Raw genomic sequence first — 23,635 nt, 5'->3', positions numbered from 1 at the left:
CCATCACTCCGGTTCCCATTCCTCCTGCCAAATCAATCACTGCTCCCTGCTGGCTATTGACAATCACTGTGTGGAGGCCAAATGCATCCTCATATACCATCATCAATAGGCTGCTGCTTCAATTTGTTCAGCACGTAACCCTAACCTTCCCAATTCATCAGGGCCATACTATGTGCTACACTCAGTTCTTCCTCCATGACCTGGATCAACACATTGACATCGTATGGAGGCTTCCAAGCTTCAAGAACTCCATCAGGCGATGCCAGCTCATGTCGACCCATGTTGGAACATCTGTGGACAAGATGCCAGATGAAGATTGATCCAACCCTGGCTCCCGAATAGACAGACTCGTGTTTGCCACTCCTGGGCCACTCTTCATTACGAACCAAGCCAATGTATACAGCCCTGAGCTGGCTTGCCAAAGACCAGTTAGAAGTGTGAAGAGAATAAAACAGCAGCAGCTCAGTTCTTGAAAATGCAATCTATACTACTCCACATTAAAGAAATGAGCCTAAACAAAACTACTCATCAACATCAAATTCTATTAGTTACTTACAGACAGGAAATTATGAATTTAACTCTTTATGCATATATGTAGTCATGATCTCACTCAGGCAAGAGAAAGCTCAGGACCACTGGATCTCTGCCACTGGTCACTCCCACGAGCATCAAACCTCAAACCAAGCTGCTCTCCATTCTTTTATTTGGCGTTATTGCATGATCACCTAGACACAATGCACAAGGTCACGAGAGGCTGCAGATGGTTGACGACACAGCCAGCTGCATCAAGGTCTCAACCCTCCTCAGCATCAGCGGTATCTTCAAAAAGGCACATTCATTATGAAGGACCCACACCATCCTGGATATGTCCTCTTCTCGTAACTACCGTCAGGTAGTGGTTCAGGAGCCGGAACACCTACACGCAATACTTTAGGAAAAGCTTCGACACCTCTGCTATCAGATTTCTGAAGGTACCACAAACCTATAAGCACAGCTTCGTCTTTACCTTATTGACACTGTTTATTTTGTAATTTGTAGTAATTCTTAATGCTTTGCAAAACAACAAATTTCACATCATACAAGTCAGTAATAATAAACATGATTCTGATTCTTGACAAGATGTAGCAGAACAGACTTCACTGAGGGCAACAATTTTCAAATTAAACTGCAGTCACTGATGCAGCAATGCATCAAATTCATATCATGCATTACTGCTAGCTCTTTTAAAAAAAGGTCCTCCCATGTAGATCACAACTACTCTCTATTTCCTGTCTTTAAGCCGATTTCCCTTCCATGATAACACTACTGGTGATCTTTTAATTGCATAAGCCTCTATTTTCCTTATCGCTACTGAATACCGCTTTCCAACTTTCGTGTGGGACTTCAGCAACCATCTTCTGAAAATCGCTAAGTTACTTCACTCTGGAGGCGATAAATCTTTCAAATTCTCTTTGCTGAAGGGATGTGGAGACTCAGTCATAACTGAAATTAATAAATTGCTGGATATCAAAAGAATCAGGGGTGGTGCTGGGAGGTACAAGATGAGCCACGATCTCAGAGGATGCAGAGCAGACTCAAGGGCCAGAGATCCTAGCCCTGCTCCGATTTCTCAATCCACATGGATGACATCCACAGTAAGCTTTTCAAACTTCTCTTTTACTCCAAAAAAAAATTGATTAGATCAGTCAAACATTCATTTATCTATTTTTCAAAAAGGGGAAATGGGAGAAACCTCATTCAGATACAAGCAGCAATGTTTTCTATGGGTCACTGACACTGGAAAAGTGCTTTGGATGGTGATAGACTGGAGCAGATCAGGGTATTGCCTCCACCTGGCCTAGATTTTTTTTAAAAAAGAGGTAAAGTGCTTAGAATTAGGTGGTGAAGGTCAAAGCACATGGAGAGATTGAAAGGCCTGGATCAATAGATCACTGGGTCAATCACTGCCCTATTTTACTCCTCATTCTTCCTCTCCTCTCAATTCATTCTCATTGTTGACACCATCGCATCTCTTGCTTTCCCATACCTCACATCTTTCACTTCTGCACCACAACAATTGGTGAGGCCACACTTGTGTGCGTGGAGATTTGCTGGAGAGGGTGCAGAAGAGATTTATGAGGATGCTGCCCGGACTCGGGGACTTGAGTTACTCTCAGAGGCCGGCCATCTTTATTCTCTGTAGTGCAGAAAAATGAGGGGCGGCCTCACAGAGTTTTATAAATTGAACCAGTTGGACAGTTACAGACTTTTTCCCAGGCTTGGGAAGTTTAAAACTAGAGAGCACAGATGCAAGATTCAAAGATCTTCAAAGACTGAAAGTAGATTTATTATCAAAGTATGATGCAGTGTACAACCCTGAGATTTGTCTTCCTGCAGAGAGCCATGAAACAAAGGAAGAAAATATCAAACAGCCAATGAGCAAAAAACAAGTCATGCGAATTGCAAAAAACGAGAGAATAGCACACAGAATACAAAACATCAAACCACAGAGTCCTTGAAACCGTCTAGGAATGTTCAGTTTAATTCAGTTCAATTTAGTGCTGTCCTCCAGGCCACACTCTCCATTCCAAACCTCACCAAGCTCCCTCAGAGACAGCAAAGTGCCAGATCACTCAACTGGTCCAAAAACACACCATCAAAATGTAAATCACAGGCTCCAATTGCACGCGGCTTAGGAGTAGAATCATATTTCGAAGAAGAAGAAGTAAAAGTAGTTTTGTGAACCGTCTGAAGGACGTCGCTGTTTGGTCGTCTGGTTGACTGGCACCATTTTGACAAGAAGGAAGAGACGGAGACCCGAGAGGTAACCCCGTTACACGGAGGGTAGAGAGTACCGGGAACGTAGGAAGTGGTCACGGAGAATACAATGGCAACATTCACTAAGTATTTAGGTAGGTGCTCGGAGAGGAGGAACTTGGAGGGTTATGGGCAACAGGGACAAGCAAGGAGGATGTTGTAGTCAGCATGGACTAGTCAGACCAAATGGTCTGTCCCTGTGCTATTACTTTATGAATCTAATGTTCTTAGGTTTCAAAGTAATGTTTCCCTTAATCTATGACAGAAGAAATTTTTATGTATCATGAAATCAGATGTCATGTATATATCTTTTCCCACCAGAGGAGAATTTACAGACATTTTAAGCAGTGGGAGGAATGTCAAAGTGATTGACAGTAAGAATGATCCAACACAGAACATTTGTTCATATTTTATCATGTTTCTACAATTTCTTTTCAATGTGACACCATGAGTGTCAAAAATTACATCTGATGGCTGCCTGGGGAGCACCTCAAGAACCCCATTCTAGTGGGTATCACCATAGTTGTGAACAGCATCGTGCAAACATCTTGCTTGGAAATGAAACATGATTTACGGGTTGGGAGAAATTGCTGTCAGCTCTCCTGTGTACAAACTTGCACCTAAGCACTGCTAAGTAACCGCAGTAACATCAGACAATGTTTGGCATTATATGTACCAAGTCCTGCAGCAGATCAGAGGACTAAGAAAACATGAAGCCAGTTTTAACCTAAGGATTGAGGTACACTGGAGGATCAAGCTGATTCCATCTCTATTCTCTCTCCAGCATCCAACCTTGATCACTCTTCCCCACATCAACTGTCTCAGCAGACTACCTCCCCCAGAATCTCCTCCAAGATATCTGCTAGACACCAGCCCACTCAAAAAAAGTTATGTGCCCTATCATCATCTCTTTCTAATCCTCTCTGGCACACCAGCTCCACCAACTTCTCCATAATTCATTTCCAGCAATTACTGATGATAACAGAGGAAAGAACTATTCTACTGCATAATACTTAGAATCTTTGTTAGTAGAATATTAAAGCCTCCCCGATGAATGCATCCGTTTCAATAGTGCAAGCACTTCCAATTCATCTGAAAGTAAGATGCCTTCTCTCCTCTCCTGAATGTATCCCTTGAGCTTTCATAACAATATATTTGAAAGCCCTTGGGATTGACTGAAGCATTTCTTGCTTTGAGCCATTGCCCACACCTACAGTGACATGAAGTTTTGCTTTCTGCACAAAATTGAACACTCTTTAAGTTACATAAGGTCCTTAAGAGCTTGCAAGGTTTCAAAATTTCAGTCTTTAAATTGGTAAAAGACACATCAGGGACAGGTCTTCAAGCTGTTGTTCATCACGTACAAAAGGTAACCTGCAAATTAAGATGATCTTTTACCCCCAGTGTTCTCCAGGCAGAAATAATCTCTTCCCATCCCACTAAACCAATTTCCTCTTGGAAAAGTAAAATCAACTCCAGCATTGTTACAAAGGCAGTAAAGGATCCTTTTGTCTGTACAAGTGCAATAAAGATAGTTCAAATGCAAGTGATTATTCCTTTCTATAATTGCTGTTTGTCTAAAAAAAACTTTTTCTTTGCATCTTGTTTGCAGATTTAGCTGCTGTCAGCTCACCCTTTTTGTCCCAAGTTGACAACTTTCAAATTGCTGTTATATCTGTTTTTGATCCATTTCATTCCCTGGAGCTGAGGATCAATTAAGAGTGGCCAACGTTCACAATTAGAAACAATAGTGGCATTCTCTGTGGACATTTTATCGCTTGGCAAGCCTTCATTGTTCCAGGTTGCAATTGTTGCATCGTCTGTTAGTAACGCAACAACATCTAAATCTTCGGTCATTGGAACTGGAACCTGGCAAAGGAAGCAAATTCATTAAGAATATTTAAGATTGATTCTTGTTCAAATTTTATGTTGTAGTAAAACTTAATAGAATTATTTTGTATTTCGTTAACTTTTAAACAAACAAAACTTAAACAAGAATATTTCCAAAAATTATCATAGAATTTTCCATGTTATCGAAGTTAACAGTATCATAATTTTTTTCTTCTTCACAAAAGCAAAGTACTTCAACAATGAATATTTTAGTCCAACTTAAAATAAAGCTACCTTGTTCTGATCTAAAATATATCCATTTGAACTGCATTCTTCTATCATTACTAACTGAGGTAATTATAACATTTGCCAGTTTTAACAACCTATGCACCAGAATAACGACTAGTGCTTTCTAAGTCAAAATTACAATTTCTACATGCAGCCAGGTACAACAGTGATTAAGATACTAATTTAGTGAGGTGCTTTACTTTAAGTCCTTAATATAAAAAAGTAGTGACTTTATGATAGCTGAAAACTCCTTTGCTGTGAAAATGTCTCTGTTGTCCTCCAAACTGAACTAATCTGGCACGTTCAGAACTTTGATAAGCATGACTATTTTCCAGACAATTGAGGGTGTTATTTAATGAACATTCCAACATTTTAAATTCACATTAAAAAAAAAGTTTTAAAATTCCAATTAAGTTAGTTGGTTCAAAGAGAGCACAGAAATCAGGGCCTCAGCAAGAGCCCAGAGAGTTGGGGTAACTGGGACTGCAGTGAGTGGTTGAGGAACAAGGGAGCTGGAGCCTCAATGAGTGAATGAGGAGAGTGCGAACCGGAGCCTGAGCAAACAGACAGGATGACAAGGAATTAATACCTCAGTGAGAGACTAATGAGTGCAGGAAATAAAGCCCCAGCTTAGGAATTGGGGTTTCAGCAAACAGTCACTGAGTGCAGGAACCAAGAGGACAGGGAGCAGGGTAACTGGAGCCCGAGACGGTAGCTGGGGCGAGGAGGGAGCTGGGGCCTTGGAGAGTGGTCTGGAGGGTGTTGGCTCAGTAACTGATGTGCCGGCAGGTAGATGGCAAATGCAGCAAACATCACACGTTAATTCAGATGTCTAATCATCAAGATTTCCCAATAATCACTTGGCAAATTGTTGGGGCTCTACTGAATTTGCAATCATTTTTTAAGAGGTTGGAATGCAACAGACACAGAAAGAAAACAAGTTCTGTTTAAAGCAAGATTCTCTACATTATGAGAGAAATTCCCACTCATATTAATCCAACATCCAATGTCACTCACCCACTACTCACAACGACCTTGCCCAAGTAACAGTCATGAAGAAATTGAAATGATGAACAATTTCAAGCCTAGTTTGGGGAGGTGTCAAGTAAGGACAATGCAGATCTTAGTCTTTATGTATAGTTTCCCATTCGTTCTTTATACAGTGAAATTAGTGTTAGCAACCAGACTAACTGTATCATTAATGAATTCAAAAGTATTAACCGTCACACACAGATAGAATTTAAAGTGTCAGGCAAAGGCCTGCATCTCTTCCATGGGTAGAAAGAGGAGGTAAAGTTATAATTATTGTTACATGGTGAATACAAAACAGAAGTTTATTTCACTTCATCATCCTGAGCCACTGCTACAAGACCACAGCAGCCAAATGCTGAACATCCCTCAATCAGTTCTTGTGCCTGCTGTTCCCTGGGTTTCATTTCATGTAGCCCATAGGTAGTGCCCAAGGTAATAGCAACAGGCTTGTCTTGTTTCCTCTCCTCCAACTGTGGCTCCAGGAGATACCTGCTCAAGACCTTAATCACTGGACTGTGATTGCTTATTATGACCCCCTTGATACCACAGGACCTTTGTTCTGGGTTTCTACTTGATGGCAGAAATCTTACCAGGAATCACCATATATACTTTAGATGTAGAACCAAAGAAATTGGAGCAATGCCATGGCTGTGTTGGAAATACAGTCCCAATTCTATTTCCCAAGGGTGAAAGTGTTTAAGCACGAAATCCCAATTAACAGACCAGCTTTGCGCTGTCTGGCTTCTACGTCAATTAAAATGGGTTAAAGGATGTTCCTGAAAATGAGAATGTAAGAAAACATTCAAATTTATTTCACATTTTCTTTGGTTTTCACTTATTTTATGAACATTGAGTAAGTGCAGATGAGGGATCTGAAATAAAAACAATTAATGCTGGAAATACACAGCAGATACTACATAAAGGGGTGCCTAATGTTCCATGTCCAGACAGCACCTCGGTAAATCTGTCCCTTCTCTACCTGCATACAGTCAGAGGCTAAAGAGCAAGGCTCCGGAGATAAGGACAACAATGTGGTGGTCACGGGAGGCAGAGGAGCGACTGTAGGATTGCTTTGAGTTGGTGGACTGGGCCATATTCAAGGACTCATCAGTGGATCTGGATGAACACACCGCAGTTGTTAAGGTCTTTTGACTGAAACAGTCGTAGAGGCGTGTGTCCCCACAAAAACGTTTAGAGTCTTCCCCAACCAGAGGACCTAGATGACCCATGAGATCCACAATCTGCTGAGGGCCAGATCAGAGGCATTCAGGTCTGGTGACCAAGTAAGGTACAAGAGGTGCAGCTACGATCTCCAGAAAGCCATTTCATGGGCAAAGTGGCAACTCCGCACTAAACTTGAACCAATGAAGGATGCTCAACAGTTGTGGCAGAGCTCGAATGCTATCACCTCTTATAAGGTGAAATCAGGCAATATAGGTGACACTAGGGCTTCACTTCCTAATGCAGAATGCTTTCTATGCTCGCTTAGACCAAAACAAGAAAGAGCCCTCACGAACTCATACAGCTCCCGTTGACCCTGTGATTTCAGTCTCTGATGGCAACGTGAGAACACCCTTCAGGAGGGTGAACCCATGGGAAGCATCCAGCATAGATAGGGTATTTGCCCAAGTACTAAAGACCTGTACTGATCAACTGGCTGGAGAGTTCACCGATATCTTTAATCTCTTGTTTCAGCAGTCTGAGGTACCCACCTGCTTCAAGCAGGCTTCGATTACACCAGCGCCCAAGAAGATCATGGTAACCTGCCTCAATGACTATCATCCAGTAGCATTTTGAATTGAATTGACTTTATTACTTGCATACTTAATATAAATGAGTATAAATCTTTAGATTATGTCTTCGTCTAAATGTGCAATGTGCAATATATAATTTATAATAAATAGTATGTACAACAGGACAGTCAATATAACATAGAAATACAATTGCGTCAGCATGAATTAAGCAGTCTGATGGCCCTTACATCCACTGTGATGAAGCGTTGTGAGAGGTTGGTTTTGAAACACGTCAACTCCTGCCAGAGGAGCGACTTGGATCCGCTCCAATTTGCCTACCAGTATGACAAATCCATAGTAGATGTCATTTCATTAACTCTTCACTCAATCCTGGAACATCTGGACAGCAAAGACACACACATCAGGATGCTCTTTATCAACTGCACCTCCACATTCAATACTATTATCCCTTCAAAAATAGTCAATAAACTTCCAGTACTAGGCCTCAATACCTCCTTCTACAATTGGATCCATTTCCTCACTTGCAGAGCCCAGTCAGTTCAGATTGGCAACAACATCTCCTCTGCAATCTCCATCAGCACAGGTGCACCACAAGGCTGTGTGCTTAGCCCCCTGCTCTACTCACTTTACAATTACAACTGTGTGGCTAAGCACCTCCAATGCCATATTTAAATTTGCTGATGACACCACTGTCGTAGGCCAAATCAAAGGTGGTGACAAATCAGCATATTGAAGGGAGATTGAAAATCTGCCCGAGTGGTGCCACAAAAACAACCTCTTACTCGACATCAGCAAGACCAAAGAGCTGATTATTGACTTCAGGGGAGAGAGAGGGGGAAGAGGGGAGAGGGGGAAGAGGGGAGAGGGGGAAGAGGGGAGAGGGGGAAGGGAGAGGGGGAAGAGGGGAGGGGGAAAGAGAGAGGGGAGAGGGGAGGGGAGAGAGAGAGGGGAGAGGGGAGGGGAGAGAGAGGGGAGAGGGGAGGGGAGGGGAGAAGGGGAGGGGGAGAGGGGAAGGGGAGAGGGGAAGGGGAGGGGAGGGGAGAAGCAGGAGAGGGGAGGGGAGAAGGGGAGAGGGAGAGGGAGGGGAGGGGGAGAGGGGGAGAGGGAGAGAGGGAGAGAGGGCGAGAGGGGGAGAGGGGGAGAGGGGGAGAGGGGGAGAGGGGGAGAGGGGGAGGGAGGGGGGAGGGAGAGGGAGAGGGAGAAACAATAAGTTTTTCTTTCCACATGCTACCTGTGTTGAATGATTTCAGCATTGTTAGTTTCAAGTTTGAGTCAACAGATCTTAGTTGGGACACCAAAATGCTTCATAGTTTGAATTCATTATCTTTTGGCCCTCAGCAAGGAACTGAAAGTGATTCAGTGTCTATGATATTGATCCCTACAAGGTGGATAGGAAAGAACTTATGAGAAAGAAAGGAAAACAAGAAGCCTTAATATCTGTGCACACAGATTTAGTGATGAAACAATCTTTTCCACTCTCTGTGGCACTGGAAAAGCTGGATCAACTTGCATATGGCAGCCAGATATTTTTTTCATTATGGTTTCATCATCTGTGCTCACCTACAATTTTTAGGGTGTATCAGATAGTGCTAGATCCACAGAGTACCTCAAAAGGCTACGGTTGCATAGCGGTTAGCATAATGCTATTACAACACCAGCAACCTGGGTTCCGTTCTATTGTAGTCTGTAAGGAGTTTGTACATTCTCCCCATGGCCACACCAGTTTCCTCCAGGTGCTTTAGCTTCCTCCCACATTAGAAAGTTAATTGGTCACAATTAATACTTACAATTAATTTATATACAGTGGATTCCGGTTAATTGGACCATCGGTTAATCAGGGCAACCACTTATTTGGAATAACACTTAAAGAACAAAAACTGATTGAGAAAAATAGCTGGGATTCCCTTCATTTATTTGGGACACCATGCTGCTTAATTGGACCAGGAGACTGCTGCCAAACTGTTCCTTACTAGTGCAGCTGCACACATTTGTGGCCATTAGATACTACATCGTGCTTAGAGTGATTCGTTTTTGAATAACATCAATTGCACGTGTTTGTGTTCAAAAAGAAGTGATTTTTCTCACTGATAGATGGCGGGAATTAGCAGTTAGACAATTCAGAATCGTTTTGCTCACTGTGGTTTCAAGCATTCAGGCTTGGAGATGCCAGAAAATGTTGGGAGTGAAAATGAAATGATTTTACTACTTCAACAAGTTAGGAACTATGATGAATTTGAAGGTACGTATCATCAATCAACTTCAATGTGACAATGAAAATGAAGATTTGGAGGATGCAATTGTCGAAAGCATTGCATGAAACCAGTCTGTTATCTACACTAGGTGTCTGCGCTGTTTTTGTTCATTTACAATCAATCAAAAGAACACGGCAGCATACTCTGGATGAATTCCTCCTTTGATAACGATTGGGAACTTATACATTGTTTTATAGTACTGTAGTAGTATTGGTAGTTCTAATTAGTTCTGTATTTCATTTAAAAACATAATTTGTTACTCAGTTAAATGGTAGTTTATCTTTTTTAAAAATACTTTTTTTAACAATTTCTATGGAACTTCAGCTAATTCGGGAACCGCTTAATTGGACCAAAATGTACTGGTCCTAAACTGTCCCAATTGACTGGAATCCTCTGCACTTTTGTCCCTATTTATACCACATACGTCCTTATTTTAATAGTTAGGTCTTCAATAATTCCCGTTTTCATTTAAGATATATTTCCGTTGCTCATAAATGTGTTTGACCAGATGTTAAAGATAAAAGGCCATCTGAAAGCACAACCTGTCAGAAAGCCATCAGGGTGGCCTGAGTGTGAACCATCTGAAGGCTGCTCGCAGTGCGTTGCCTGCTCTGCCCAGCAGAACAATCAGAATACCCGAGGAATCGTGTGGTTCTAAAATCTGCAGGGAGCTCGTGGAAACATGCGAAGGATGGGCAAAGCTATCAGGGACTTAGATAGTAGAAAATGATTTTCCCCATAAAAGAAGTGTCCAAAGCTCAAGGACATATGTTTCAGATAAGAGATGCAAGTTTTCCAGAGGATCAGAGGAGGATTTCTCCAGCCGGAAGATGGTTGGAACCCGGTACACACAGTCAGGAAGTCTGGTGAAAGTAGACAATCTCATAACGTTTAAGTATCTGGATGAACATCTGAAGGATTATTTGAAATGCCGTTGACTAAGCATTGGTAAATAGTATAGATACAGTAGGTACGTGATGTTCAGCATGGAGATGGTGGGCCAAAGATTTAGGCGGTTGGTCTACAAACCCCACATATTCTGCCATCTGCAAGAAAAATGTGTAAGTTTCAGATACAACAGCTTTGGAAGAATTTTGTAAAAGGCATAGTCCTATTACTGTACCATCACAGAAGGAACACAAATATACCTGGCTTGATTAAACAGGTGAGAGGTGAGACCAGGTGAGCGGGATGGTTGGCGGGTGGGAGAGGGGGACCAGGCAAGGTCCATCACCTGCCAGCTTGCACTCTTTCCCCTTCTCCCACTCCCCAGCTTATTATTCTGGTTTCTACCCTTCCTTTCCAGTCCTGATGAAGGTTCTCAGCCCAATATGTCGTCTGTTTATTCCCCTCCATAGACTTGCTGGGTTCCTTCAGAATTTGTGTGTGTTGCATAACATTTACAGCACCTGTAGAATCTCTCATGATTTTTAAGTGGAGTCTATATCGTAGACATTATCTTATGTAATTTTTTTTTTGTCTTTTCCTTTCAATACTCTAACCAAATCCTGAGGAAAGTGAAAATTATTACAGAACACTTTATCTGTCAAAGAAAGAAAACTATCACAAATTGCACACTGAAGATTATAAATGCTTGATATTTCCAAATTGGGCTTCAGCTTGAGAAATACATTCATATTCCAAATCATCAAACAGCTGTAATGGTGCTATGTGGGGTAAACAAAATTAATAAAATACTCACTTAGAAAATTTATTTACTTCCCAGAATGACTCAGTGAAGTCAAATCAGTGAATGCAGGGGGATCTCACTGAAACCTACTGAATGTTGAAAGGACAGGATAAGGTGGCTGTGGAGAGGATGTTTCCTATGGTGGGGGTGTCCAGAACCTGAGGGCATAGCCTCAAAATTGAGGGACAACCCGTTCAAACAGAATTTTTTTAGCCAGAGAGTAGTGAATCTGTGGAATGCTCTGCCTCAGACATCTGTGGAGGCCGAGACCATGAGTCTATTTAAAGCGAAAAATGATAGTTTCCAAAGGTTATGGTAAGAAGGCAGGTGTGTGGGGTTGAGTCGAATCAGGGATCAGCCATGATGGAATGGCGAAGCGGACTCAACGGGCTAAATGCCTAATGCCTAATCTCCTATGTCTTATGCTCTTGTGGTCTAAATTACATTATAATGCACAGTAATAAACATTTGTTTGCATTGTGATATTTCACTACCAAAGGAATATGACTTTTTAAATTCTTATGCAAAAATTATTTCCCATCAATTAATTATGCTTCAATTTCCTGAGACAACACTTCCACCAATTTGATAGTTTTAAAAATAACTTATGTATATGAACTTTATATTTATAGTGCAGTAAACAGTATGAAGATCACCTCAGCATGCAATTATGTTATGCTAAATATTTGCTCCAGGAAATGCCTTAGGAAAATATATTTGTGGTTAGTTAAATGTTTACCTTTTGGTTTCTCAGGTAAGGCATCCACATGCTTTGAACAAGTTCATGGCGATATCTCTTTGAGAAAGAGCCAGCATAAGAAATAAAAGCTGCCATTAAAAGGACATCTCCACAGAGAGTTTCTTCTTGTTCACGATACTGTGCAATAGACTGAGCCCAGCGCAAGTTCTCTGACTACCACATGAAACGAAAAGACAAAAATTTAACAGTAATGAATATCCATATAGCAAACTAGTACAGCCTTGTTAATTATACTTTGCCCCAAATAAAGCTGGTTTGTAAACACCTAAATAAAAACTATTCCATCTCACTATGTAATATTTCAAATATAAGAACTGTAGTAACATTCATTAGAAAGCTGGTGTTTACTAAGTTTAAAACATGAGAAAGTTTGCAGAAGCTGGAAATCCAAGGCAACACACACAAAATACTGGAGAAAAAATAAAATATTAGTGCGCTGCACTAAGTAGTTCTGTAAGTTCTTACCTCTAGTCCTCTCACTAATCTGTTAGCCAATTCAATCGTCTTATTGGTTCTGTTCACTTCATCCTGACAACGAACTTTCGCAAAAGTCGCTCTTTCAAAGGCTGCTGTTAACTCAGCCAAGCTTGCGTCTAATTCCTTAAAAATATAAAGTAGTTGCAGTTTAAAAAAATATCTTGAGCAATGTCAATGCACTAAATTCTTTTAACTTCGGCACCAACAATCTTCTCATTTTCTTCAACTGGGTGGGAAACAAATGACAGTAGTGAGAAATTATGTATCACAACATAAAAACAGATTTGATAAATAATTTTCTGAAAAAAGTTTGGAATTGAAATGTTAAATCACCAAGTCAAAATAAATAGTGATGAGCGGTTCCAATTTACGTTGTCACAGCATCTGGCTGTTGATTCACATTCAATTCCTCCGCAGCTTAAATTTAGTCGAAGACACATTACCATGCATAATTAAAAATACCTTACAGATAACCAATATTACAAAGATATTTTATGTTTTAAAATATGCATTTCATAAAGATAATGGGATTAAAGTATTTTACTGTATTAAATGGTTTGCATAAAATAGGTATGTTATGTCTATGATCAATATTAAAATAGTTTTAAATTTGGAAAAGCATAAATACTTTTTAATCCATTATCATGCATACAGTGAGAATAAATGATGCATATTGCGATGTTTGCAGATAATTTCAAAATAGCTACGCTTTCTCTCTAAATCTCTTTGTATTTGAAGTGCTGCCCTTTTCAAAACAAGTGAAAGTTCAATCAAGTTTTGGTGCCATGATGATCAAACAGTGTCACATCACTATGGCAATGTCTGCCAGGGCCACAAATGCAGATCAGCTTTAATTGTACTAGGCCTTATTGCTGGTGCATGTCAATCAGAACCTATGAATTGAAGAAAATTTGCTCTGTTCATTCTGTTAAATGATGTATCCAATTAAACCTGTTAGAATTCATGATCTTCAGTCAAGGTTAAATGAAAGTAGTTACTCCTGTCAGCTATGTGATTAAATGCTGCCTACAGCAGGCACATTTATGTGCGAAATTAAAATTTTGTCTAAAACATGAATCTTTATGCATGCCAGTTAATTATCTTTCAGTCCTTCTACACATTAAATGCCCAGTACATTTGTTCTTAATCATCAGGTGCAATTTAAAACACACTTCATATCCAGCATTTAACTAGATTCCTCCATTTTAATGTATTCGGTTATAGCTGAAAATGCTACCCTTTTCACAGGTTTGGCTGTTGCGACGTTATTACAGATTATCAACATTCAAGGGTATGGTAACGATCCACCCTACAAAACTAAAATGCTTGATTGCAGAGAAGTATTTAAAAGGAACGTTGTTTTATGCAACTTGGGTAATGATCCAGTATCTATTATTCAGTGGCATTACACCTAACATTTTCGGTATCCACATTCAAGGTGCTATGAATATACACTGTATAAAATCTAGTGCCATCCTCAAATTTTCCAGCTTCAAGATTTTTGTAAAACACAAGTTGTATTCTTGTTAACTCTCAAAATTCTGCTCCTCAGTAGCTAAGCAGTCAATAAATTGTGACAGGGTTATAAAATTAGGAAACGGCACCTATAAAAATCTGGTTAAATATCTCAAAGAGCATCAGCGTTTAATGGGGCAACTAAATATTTGCTCTCCTTTCCGTGGTTCACACCTGACAGGAATGGAGAAACATTTTAATAATGGATAATTCCATCAGTATTTCCCTGGTGCTCATTTACCCCTTAAAATTTCCAAACACAGTCCTCCGAGTAAAGAGTTGCGTCTTTGCAAGATACCACCAATGCCAACTCACGACGATGGGTGCCAGTGGAAGACTGCGGAGACCAAGATCTCTGCCTGTCAGTTTCATCCTTGGTATTGAGAATGAGGACTACCCATTTCCTGGATGTGACTGCCAAGCATTTTTTGAGGCATCCAGAAGGTGGTGCAATGACCTTCTTAACGCTATAGATACTGAGGAGAATTTTCTGCTAGATTGCGGGTCCTCTCCAAAGTAATAGCTGACGAAGGAATTAAATGCAGGTGGAGGCAGTGGAGGGTACTTCGAAACTTTTGAAATTTTACGGGCCACTGAAGTCCACTGAGTTAATGACCACATGACAGAGGCCAGCTGAAGTATTTCAGTTTCACTTCCCCCGTCTCGATGGAGTACGGTTGAAGCTGGGCATGATTATCAGAATGCTGCAGGGTCAGGTGGAATGGCCACTCTCCCACATCTGCTACTATGTTAACATGGATTAACCTTCCACTGTTTTATTCTGTCTATGTAAATTTCAGACATTTCAATTTGAAAAAACTCACTTCCTTTTTTCTATGTCTTTACTATTTCACCATTTACAATTTTAATCTTTCCTTCATGCTTTTGCTAACTTGTGAAACCTTTAATTTTTCATAACTTCAACATTTTGTTTGTGTCAACTTGGTCTATTTTGAAATTAGGAAGGTCCTCAGATGTTGGTGTTAAGAAAGAGTTGAAGAATTTAATAAAAAAAGAATCTTCTCTCCATACCAGGTGTAGATGCATTCCCAAATTATTAAACATATTAAATTTAACAGGCACAAGAAAATCTGCAGATGCTGGAAATCCAAGCAACATACACATAAAATGCTGGAAGAACTCAGCAGGCCAGGCAACATCGATGGAAAAGAATAAATGAACATTTTGGGCTGAGAAAAGTCTAAGTCCCAAAATATGGACTGTTTACTCTGTTCTGTAGATGCTGCCTGGCCTGCTGAGTTCCCTCAGCATTTTGTGTGTGTTGCTTAAATTTAACAGGCCTATTTTTTAAGGAACAGTGAGAGACAGTATATTAATATTATAATTTTGTTAAAAGTCCAGGGCAATTTTTGCAACATACACTTTGCAAAACAGATTTCTTAGTTCAAGTGTTTTGCAATACCAAATTTAAATGGTCAGTCAGGCAAAGCTCACATGGTAGTAAGAGTAATCACAGTCACAATGCATCAAGTGACTGCCGTACTTCTATATCCTGGCCTTGTACATTCAATTCTCCGTGTGCCAATCTATCCATGATTGAGAAATTGGAAGGCTATAGTTGACTGGGAAAAAAAATGAACCAAATCATCACAGAATCCTTTTGTGCACTTATACAAGGGTTTGTAAAGCATCCTTAAAGAGCAAGCTGACCACTATTGCTTGCATGCAATTTAAAAGGGTGAGGGAAGAGACAAAAATGAATTTAAAAAGGTTGAAAAGAAAGTCGTTTTAATAAGGTACTTTAATACTAGTTCAGGCTTAACTTAGCATCCTTTTGTGACTTCTATTTGTCATTTCAGATCACAAAAATCTTTGGCTGCAACATAAAAAGATTTGCAGTAGATGGCTTATGGAAAGTGTCATCATCTCACTCCATAATTATTAGAATCACTGAATTTAATTTTGATAGATTTTTAGTTATTGAGAAAATACAACTTCTACTGATTTATTAAATGATTGTGTAATTTCATTCAGTGCATTTCATGATATCTATTAATACAAATTTAAATTTACTATTGCTAATACAGTTTGCCCTTTATTTTATTAAGATTTTGACTTCAGGCTGCAGCTTTTTGAAGCATCTACAATATTTTAAATAAAATGTTCATGTTAAATACATTTGCAGATAAGCAATGTGCACTGCAGAATAAATGGTCATAAAGAATATTATACAAAATTGAACATGCTTCCAGCAAATATATATTTAATATCTGTGTTAAATTCAGAAACAATTTTAACATAGGATTGGTTTAACATGGGATTGATTGGCTACTCTCACATTTTGGGGAATTATCAAGGGCAAATTCAGTAGATTTTGTAATTGGTTTATGGTTTACCCTCAGCAATGTCAAAATCGCTACTTTAGAATGGCTTGGAAATTAAATTAACCCTGGCCTTGTGTCACTGATGGCATTTATCAGTTTTCAAGGAACATGAGAATAAAGGAACAAACATTATCAAAGCTATTTAACATTTGTTAGTTTGATGAATTTGCCTCATTATAGCAATTGTTCTAACAAATTTACACTTGGATTATAATCAATTGCATCATGTTCAATCCTGTTAGAAATTAGTTGTTAATGAATCGTAGAAGTTACAACTAATGAGTTCTCTTTGATAAAAACGAAATATTTTACAGGCGAAGGACAAGTTTTCGTACTTACAGTGAGCTTTTTCCTGATGATCTGAAGTTTCTCTGCTGCAGCAGCTAATTCAGAATTGGCTTGCACAAGGGCTTTACATTTGAATTCTACTTCACGGTGAACCTATTAATATACAAATAAGACTGACATTAAAGTTACAGCAGAGGTATGTTCAGAATAACTGAAATTTGCAATATTAAAACTAATGTGTCATCAGCTCTGTGTACTGTTTATATACAGCAACTCTTGTTTTCCTGATCTCTTTGGTCTACCCACTGTACAGTGTGGTCCTATTTTATTCAAGCATAAAGCATTCCAGTATACAGATAACATTCTTGATACTCTCAATATTGATGCTTTATTAAGCTTGACAATTAACTATTTCTCACCCTCCATGGTTCCCATATGCTTTATTTGAAACGTAATTCATCTTCACCTGGATGAAAAGCCATAATTCCATTTTGGGAACATAGTTCTCCCTGGTTAGCAACCTATGCTGGTACATTGATGCCACTTTGTGGTTACCATACAAAAACTATGAGCATTTTAATATATTCACACAAATACATACAATCATATTGTTGTGAGTTAACATTCAAATAAAAGTGGTTCCCTGATTCAAAGAGTTGCCAACATAGACATCATTATTAAATTACAGTATACATTAGGAAATTAAAATGGTTAAGAGCACTGCAGGGTCCATGGGAACTGCATGTTAATAATTAATCTTTTTGCCCCCAGCTGTGTTTTTAAAAATGTGCATATATCAAGAAATTATGGTACATGGTTGATCAAATATTGAGTGTCTTGAAATGCTATCCGGGCTTCTAAAGGAACACACAAACTGCAAGCAAATATTAAACTAGGTTAATACTTACATATATCTTTTGAAAATGACACCGTGACAGGCATGCAGATAGAGAAAAGGTAACGGAAAATGTTGAAAATGCATCACAACAAACAATGAAAAATTATTCTGTGTAAAAAACATTAATTACACCAAGAAAAGATGAATTAGCCACTCATCATTAATGAGAACGTACATTTTGTGTAGGTTTAAAGTCCATGTATGATAGATGTGCTATTACTGGCAAAATACATCATGATAACACTCAAGTCAGCACTGAAAATGTTCACTTGACATATGTTCTCTTGCAAAGCATTCAATCATGCCAAAACAAGCACTTTTGATTGGTTAAAAATATTGCTGTAATGCACCTGTGGACAGGAAGTGAAAATGTTTACAAATGACTACAACTCATTATTTTATTTCTGTACTTTGAGATTCATTGGCAACTAGCTTAATTAAGACTGTCAAAGGGAAAAATGTGTGACAAAAATTGTCCTGCTAACAGTATTATAAAATTACTTGCAAATGCCTAGAAGCAAGTTTTGATGACTTGCATTGTTTAACTTGACATCTGCACTGATTCCAAAATTGCATAGCTTGGTGTTTGATCAGATAGCAAGCGACACTTGCCACACAGTTGCTTCAGAGTAAAATGGACTGTTCAAGGTGATAGATACTCAGTATCGGGACCAAAACATGTCTTTGTCATCCTATCCAGTACTTCCATCTTAAATTCATTATATCTACAAACTTTTTCCTTTAACTTTAGTTAGGAATCATTAAAAACTAATAAAAATAACTGATTTCCAACATCCACAACAGGTATCCTCACAGCTTTTGAATTCTTTTCCACCAGTATTTTCTTCAATGAATTGTTCCTCAGTTTAATTTACCTGCCTTTAATCTATACCAGAGATCTTGTGTGATGGACTTCTGGATAACGAAATGTTACCCTTGCATAATTCACAAAATTACCCAAAAATCTGAAACATGAAATACAGTTTGCTCTCACAGAAACTATGTGGGGGGAAAAAGGTGAATATGTCAGCGCAAAAATAACTTACTTTTTCACCTGTGTTTGTCAATGTGCATGGAGATTAATTGGCTTCAGGTTAAGTAAAATGGTTACCTGACCTACTTTCAAGGAACTCAACCTGTAACACGGTGGTTGCCTGCATCCTTACCATTAGCCAAAAATAAAATGCAGATGGAACCAGGTAGGATGAGGGGTGAGAAAAGGTGGAGATGGAAGTGTTGGAAGCAGGAATACAAAGGTTAGCAAATGCTGATGAAAAGTGATCATGGGAAGCATTATGAGAGAGATGTAGATGGAACCAGATGGAAAAAGGGTCAAAAATATAAAGACCAGGGGTAGATCAGAAGGATGGTGGTGGGACACACAGAGGAGGTCAAGATTCAAAGAAATGGGAAAAGTCGACGTACCTAACATTGGGTTTTGATTACCCAGTCAAAAAAGGAAACATTGCTCTTCTAATTGTGTGCTGCCTCATCCTGACAGTGAAGATCAAGGACAAACAGGTTGGTGTGGGAATGGGAAGGGACGTTCAAATGATGTGCAACTGGGAGCTCATGATGGATACTGCAGGTGCTCTGCACATGGGTTGCCTAGTCTGCATTTGGTCTCACTTTTGCAAGAGAGAGCTCATTGGGAACAGTGGATGCAGTAGGCGAGGTTGGAGGAGGTGTACATGAAACATTGCCTCAGCTGGAAGAACTGGTTTGGTGCCTTGATGGTAGTAAGGAAGAGTGAGTGGAGAGAGATGAGAGGACGAGGGAAGGATGAGTGGACCAGGGACTCATGGAGAAGTGGTCCTGGCAGAATGCAGAATAAGATGTGGCTAGCAGAGGGACTTTGTTGCAGTTGACAGGAAGGAAACTCTCCCAGCCCATATAAAGTCTTAAAACCCTCAGGTTTTTTTTCTGCAAACAAGACCCAACCAGTTCGCTTCCACCAGCACTCTCCTCTGCCTGGCTGAATGGTTTTTGCTCCTTTTGACTCACCTCACTTCCTACAAATCCAAGGCCTAGCCATGGATGTTCATATGGGCCATTGTTGTGGCAGTTTTGTCAATGACTACTCCAGCGGTCCTTGTTCTAAATCTACTCTGACAATCCTCCCCAACTCTTCCACTGATATTGTTTCCTTCACCCATGCAGAAGTCGTCAATTTTATCACCTATACTATTGGTTACTAGCCCTCTCTCAAACCCACTAACATATTTCTGATATTTCTCTTCCTCTTCAGGATCTCTCTGTCTCCATTTCTGGAAACAAACTTATCTGCTGATATTTACTGTAAGCTCACTGATTCCCACGTATCTGACAAGGATGCCATCTCCTTTTCTCAGTTTCTCCTTTCTAGATGTTGTCCTTTTTCATGAAACTGGCTTCCCTTCTTCCTGTGGTTGATAAAACCATATCATTCAGGGACTCTGGATCAGCCAGTCACACTTATACTCTTTATGTTTACCCTGAATTTCCTCCTCCAATACCTCCCATTGATCTGAAACTGATTTAACTTTCAAAAGCTGTTTCCAATCCATTCTTTCAGAACTATTTGGCTGTATTCCAGTTTAAAATGTTAGCTCTTATTTTTCCTTTTCCATAACTATTTTACTTAATTATGATTACCACCACAGATTGTTCTCCCATTAATAATCCTTTCACCTGCCCAACTTCATTCACAAGATCCAAATCCAGATTTGTTCACCATTTGCTCTCTTGCTGGGCTACACGCCAACTAAATAAAATTGTTCTGGAAGCAATTTAAAATGCGCCTTTTATGGCGAATGCATCTCATTTAATATTCAGGTAATTGAAATCTTCCACCATTTCTGCCTTAGTGTTTTTGCATATTCCCGAAATTTGCTCTTCTGTTGCCCTGCAACTCTCTACAATACAATCTCAACTATCTGATTGTCCTTTTGTTTTCAAACTCATATCACTACATTTGATGTTTACATTATCCTTTCCTTGAGCTGGGATTGTTTTTGCTTAAACTGATATTGCAGTTCCCTACTCTCCTCTTCTCCACATCTGGGAATATTAAGCTGCTCTAATTAAAGACAGGGCAACATGTAGAATGCGATAGAGCCAGCTTGTGAAATGCAGAGACCTACAGGGGAGGTATCATTTGGGTATAAAGATGTGCAGTACAACCTCAGCATGGTGAACACCCTCCATGTGGTGAACAGTTGAGGACTTAAGTTAGGGGAAAGGGAAGGAAGCAGAAAGCCTCCAGAGACGCAGAGCAAAGGTATCATCTCGCAAAGTAAACATTTCAAAATAATTATTTAAAACTGATATCATGCTAATCTGCAGGGATCATTTAATAACCCACATATTTACTCAATATCTGTGTTCCATGTTGCTTTGTTTGTCCTGGTGTTAGCCCAAAGGCTGCAAGTTGGAGATAGCTACTGTCTTGCAGAACAGAAAACTACAGATGGCCTTGGAAATTGAGGCTGAACATCCTGAGCATGGAATGTATCTTTGGATAGCGCCAACATGCCAGATCCATTGATGGATGATAACAAGGTAGTAGCGGAACAGGAACAGCGGGCAAGGAGGAGGTTTTTGTCGGACCAGTCTTTCTCTTGTATATTTCACTGTCCACACAAGACTGCTTCTGTGGACTGTCTCACTGAGGCCTGCCATTATAGTGCAAGTGAGATCTTATTCTTTCAGGGATGGACAAATTTTTTCTGCTCTTGGCCTTTGTGTTAGTGTCTCCAAAAGAGCAGATTCAACCTCCAAGCTATTCTCTAATATATACATAGACGACACACAGGGTGGATTCCAGTTAATTAGGCCATCGATTAATCAGGGCAGACATTTATTTAGGACAACTCTTAAATTAAAAAAACTAATACAGAAAATAGTGAGATTGCCTTCATTTAGTTGGGACACTATACCACTTAATTGGGACAGGAGATTGTTGCCGAATAGTTTCTAACTAGCTTCAGATAATTGTGCAGCCATAGGACACTTACACCCCGCTTGGAGAGAACAGCTTTTAAATAGCATCAGCTGCGAGCACATGTACGAACAACAATGATTTTTGTCACTGACAGTTGGTGAGAAGTAAGCAGTAAGACAATACAGAACTGTTTTACTCCTGCATCTTCAAGGAATCAGGCTGGGAGATGCCAGGAATGGCTGGGAGTAAAAATGAAATGATTTCACTACTTCAACAAGTTCGGGGCTATAGAGGATTTGAAGGCATCAACAATCATCTTCAATTTACAATGAAAATGAGTATTTGTAGGATGTACAATAATTGTCAAAAGCATAGCATGAAGGCAGTCCATTACCTGCACTAGGCATCTGCAATGATTTTGTTCATTTACAGTGTACACTGGATGAATTCCCCCATTGATAATTATTAGGAATTAATACGCTTTTATAGTACCATAGTAGTATTCATAGTGTTCTAATTGGTCCTATATTTCATTTAAATAATAATCTGTTACTCAGTTAAATAGTAATTTGTTCTTATTATACCTTTTTAACTATTTACATCAAAGTCCAGCTAATTGGGATAGCTGCTTAATTGGGCCAAAATGTATTGGTCCCAATGCATCCCAAATAACTGCAATCAACTGTGTGTGTGTGTGTGTGTGTGTGTGTGTGTCTGATCTGCAATAAGCAATGTACTGTATACTGTAATTTGGTAATGACTACTGCTGACTTCTTGTTCTTCATGAAAAGTTGGGTAACTAAATGTAGCAAAGACAAAATGTAAATTTTGTGCTGCAGGTAGTTAAATTAAGTGGAAAAGTAAATCTTGCATATTTACATCATAACTTGCTGAGCAAAGCAATGCACACAAAATACTGGAGGAACACAGCAGGTCAGGCAGCATCTATGGAATTCAGTCAACATTGAATAAAGTATGTGTGGACTAACAGGGAGGTGCAATTCAAGAAAGTGGATTCAGTATGAAGATTCATGATCTTTGATGGTTTTAACATACCATCAGTCACAATTTTCACAATATTTTCGCAACAATGCCCAGTCCTGTCTTCTCCTTAGGGGTTACATCATACAATGTGTCCATACCCCTTAGTTTCACACACTCTAATTATTGGCATTTTTACCTTTCTAATTAAAGTTGCACAACTTCCATCCCCTAAATCAGTGTGCAGCCTTTGATGCACAACATACAGATGCTGAAAATCTAAAACTTCATTATGGATTCCTGAAGAACATGCCTCATGTCTTGTCAAGCAGAATATGTTTAAAGGTTCAAAGGCTAAATTTAATGTCAGAGAAATGTTTACAATATACATCCTGAAATGTTTTTTCTTTGCAAAGATCCACAAAAACAGAGAAGTGCCCCAAAGAATGAACGAGAGTTAAACGTGAGAACCCCAAAGTCCTTCCCCCACTCCCCCCCAAGTGGCAGCAAGCAACAATCTCCCCTCCCCCCACCAGCAAAAAAAATCAAGCATCAGCACCCACCACCAAGCACAAGCGTGAGCAAAGCGATAGCAAAACCACAGACTTGCAGTTACCCCAAAGACTTCGCATTTCATCTGGCCTTCGACAAACCACAGGTTCTATCTATCCCTAATTAGGGAGAGGGAGGTGTCCCCCATTTTCACAGTGAGCGGGGAGACATAACAACAACCCGCTGGTTTACAATGTTAGAAGTCCATTTTGTCATGTTTTCAAGCTCTGCGCCTGAAGATCGCAAAGATCTTGG

The 23,635-nt window shown here is 39.5% G+C and overlaps 1 protein-coding gene across 1 annotated transcript in view; it reads right to left on the bottom strand.

Annotated features, from left to right (window-relative positions):
- dnah9l (dynein, axonemal, heavy polypeptide 9 like) overlaps positions 1-23,635 on the bottom strand; it is a 276,890-nt gene that overhangs the window by 52,952 nt on the left and 200,303 nt on the right. Inside the window, 4 exon segments of the mRNA XM_073047202.1 lie at positions 4,430-4,665; positions 12,382-12,555; positions 12,868-13,002; positions 17,079-17,180. Of these exon segments, the coding sequence (XP_072903303.1) occupies positions 4,430-4,665; positions 12,382-12,555; positions 12,868-13,002; positions 17,079-17,180 (647 nt within the window).

Source organism: Hemitrygon akajei, chromosome 5 (genome assembly GCF_048418815.1).
Source record: "Hemitrygon akajei chromosome 5, sHemAka1.3, whole genome shotgun sequence".
Taxonomy (NCBI): Eukaryota; Metazoa; Chordata; class Chondrichthyes; order Myliobatiformes; family Dasyatidae; genus Hemitrygon; species Hemitrygon akajei.
Note: the sequence above shows the minus strand (reverse complement) of the source record. Positions and strands in the feature narration are given on the sequence as shown.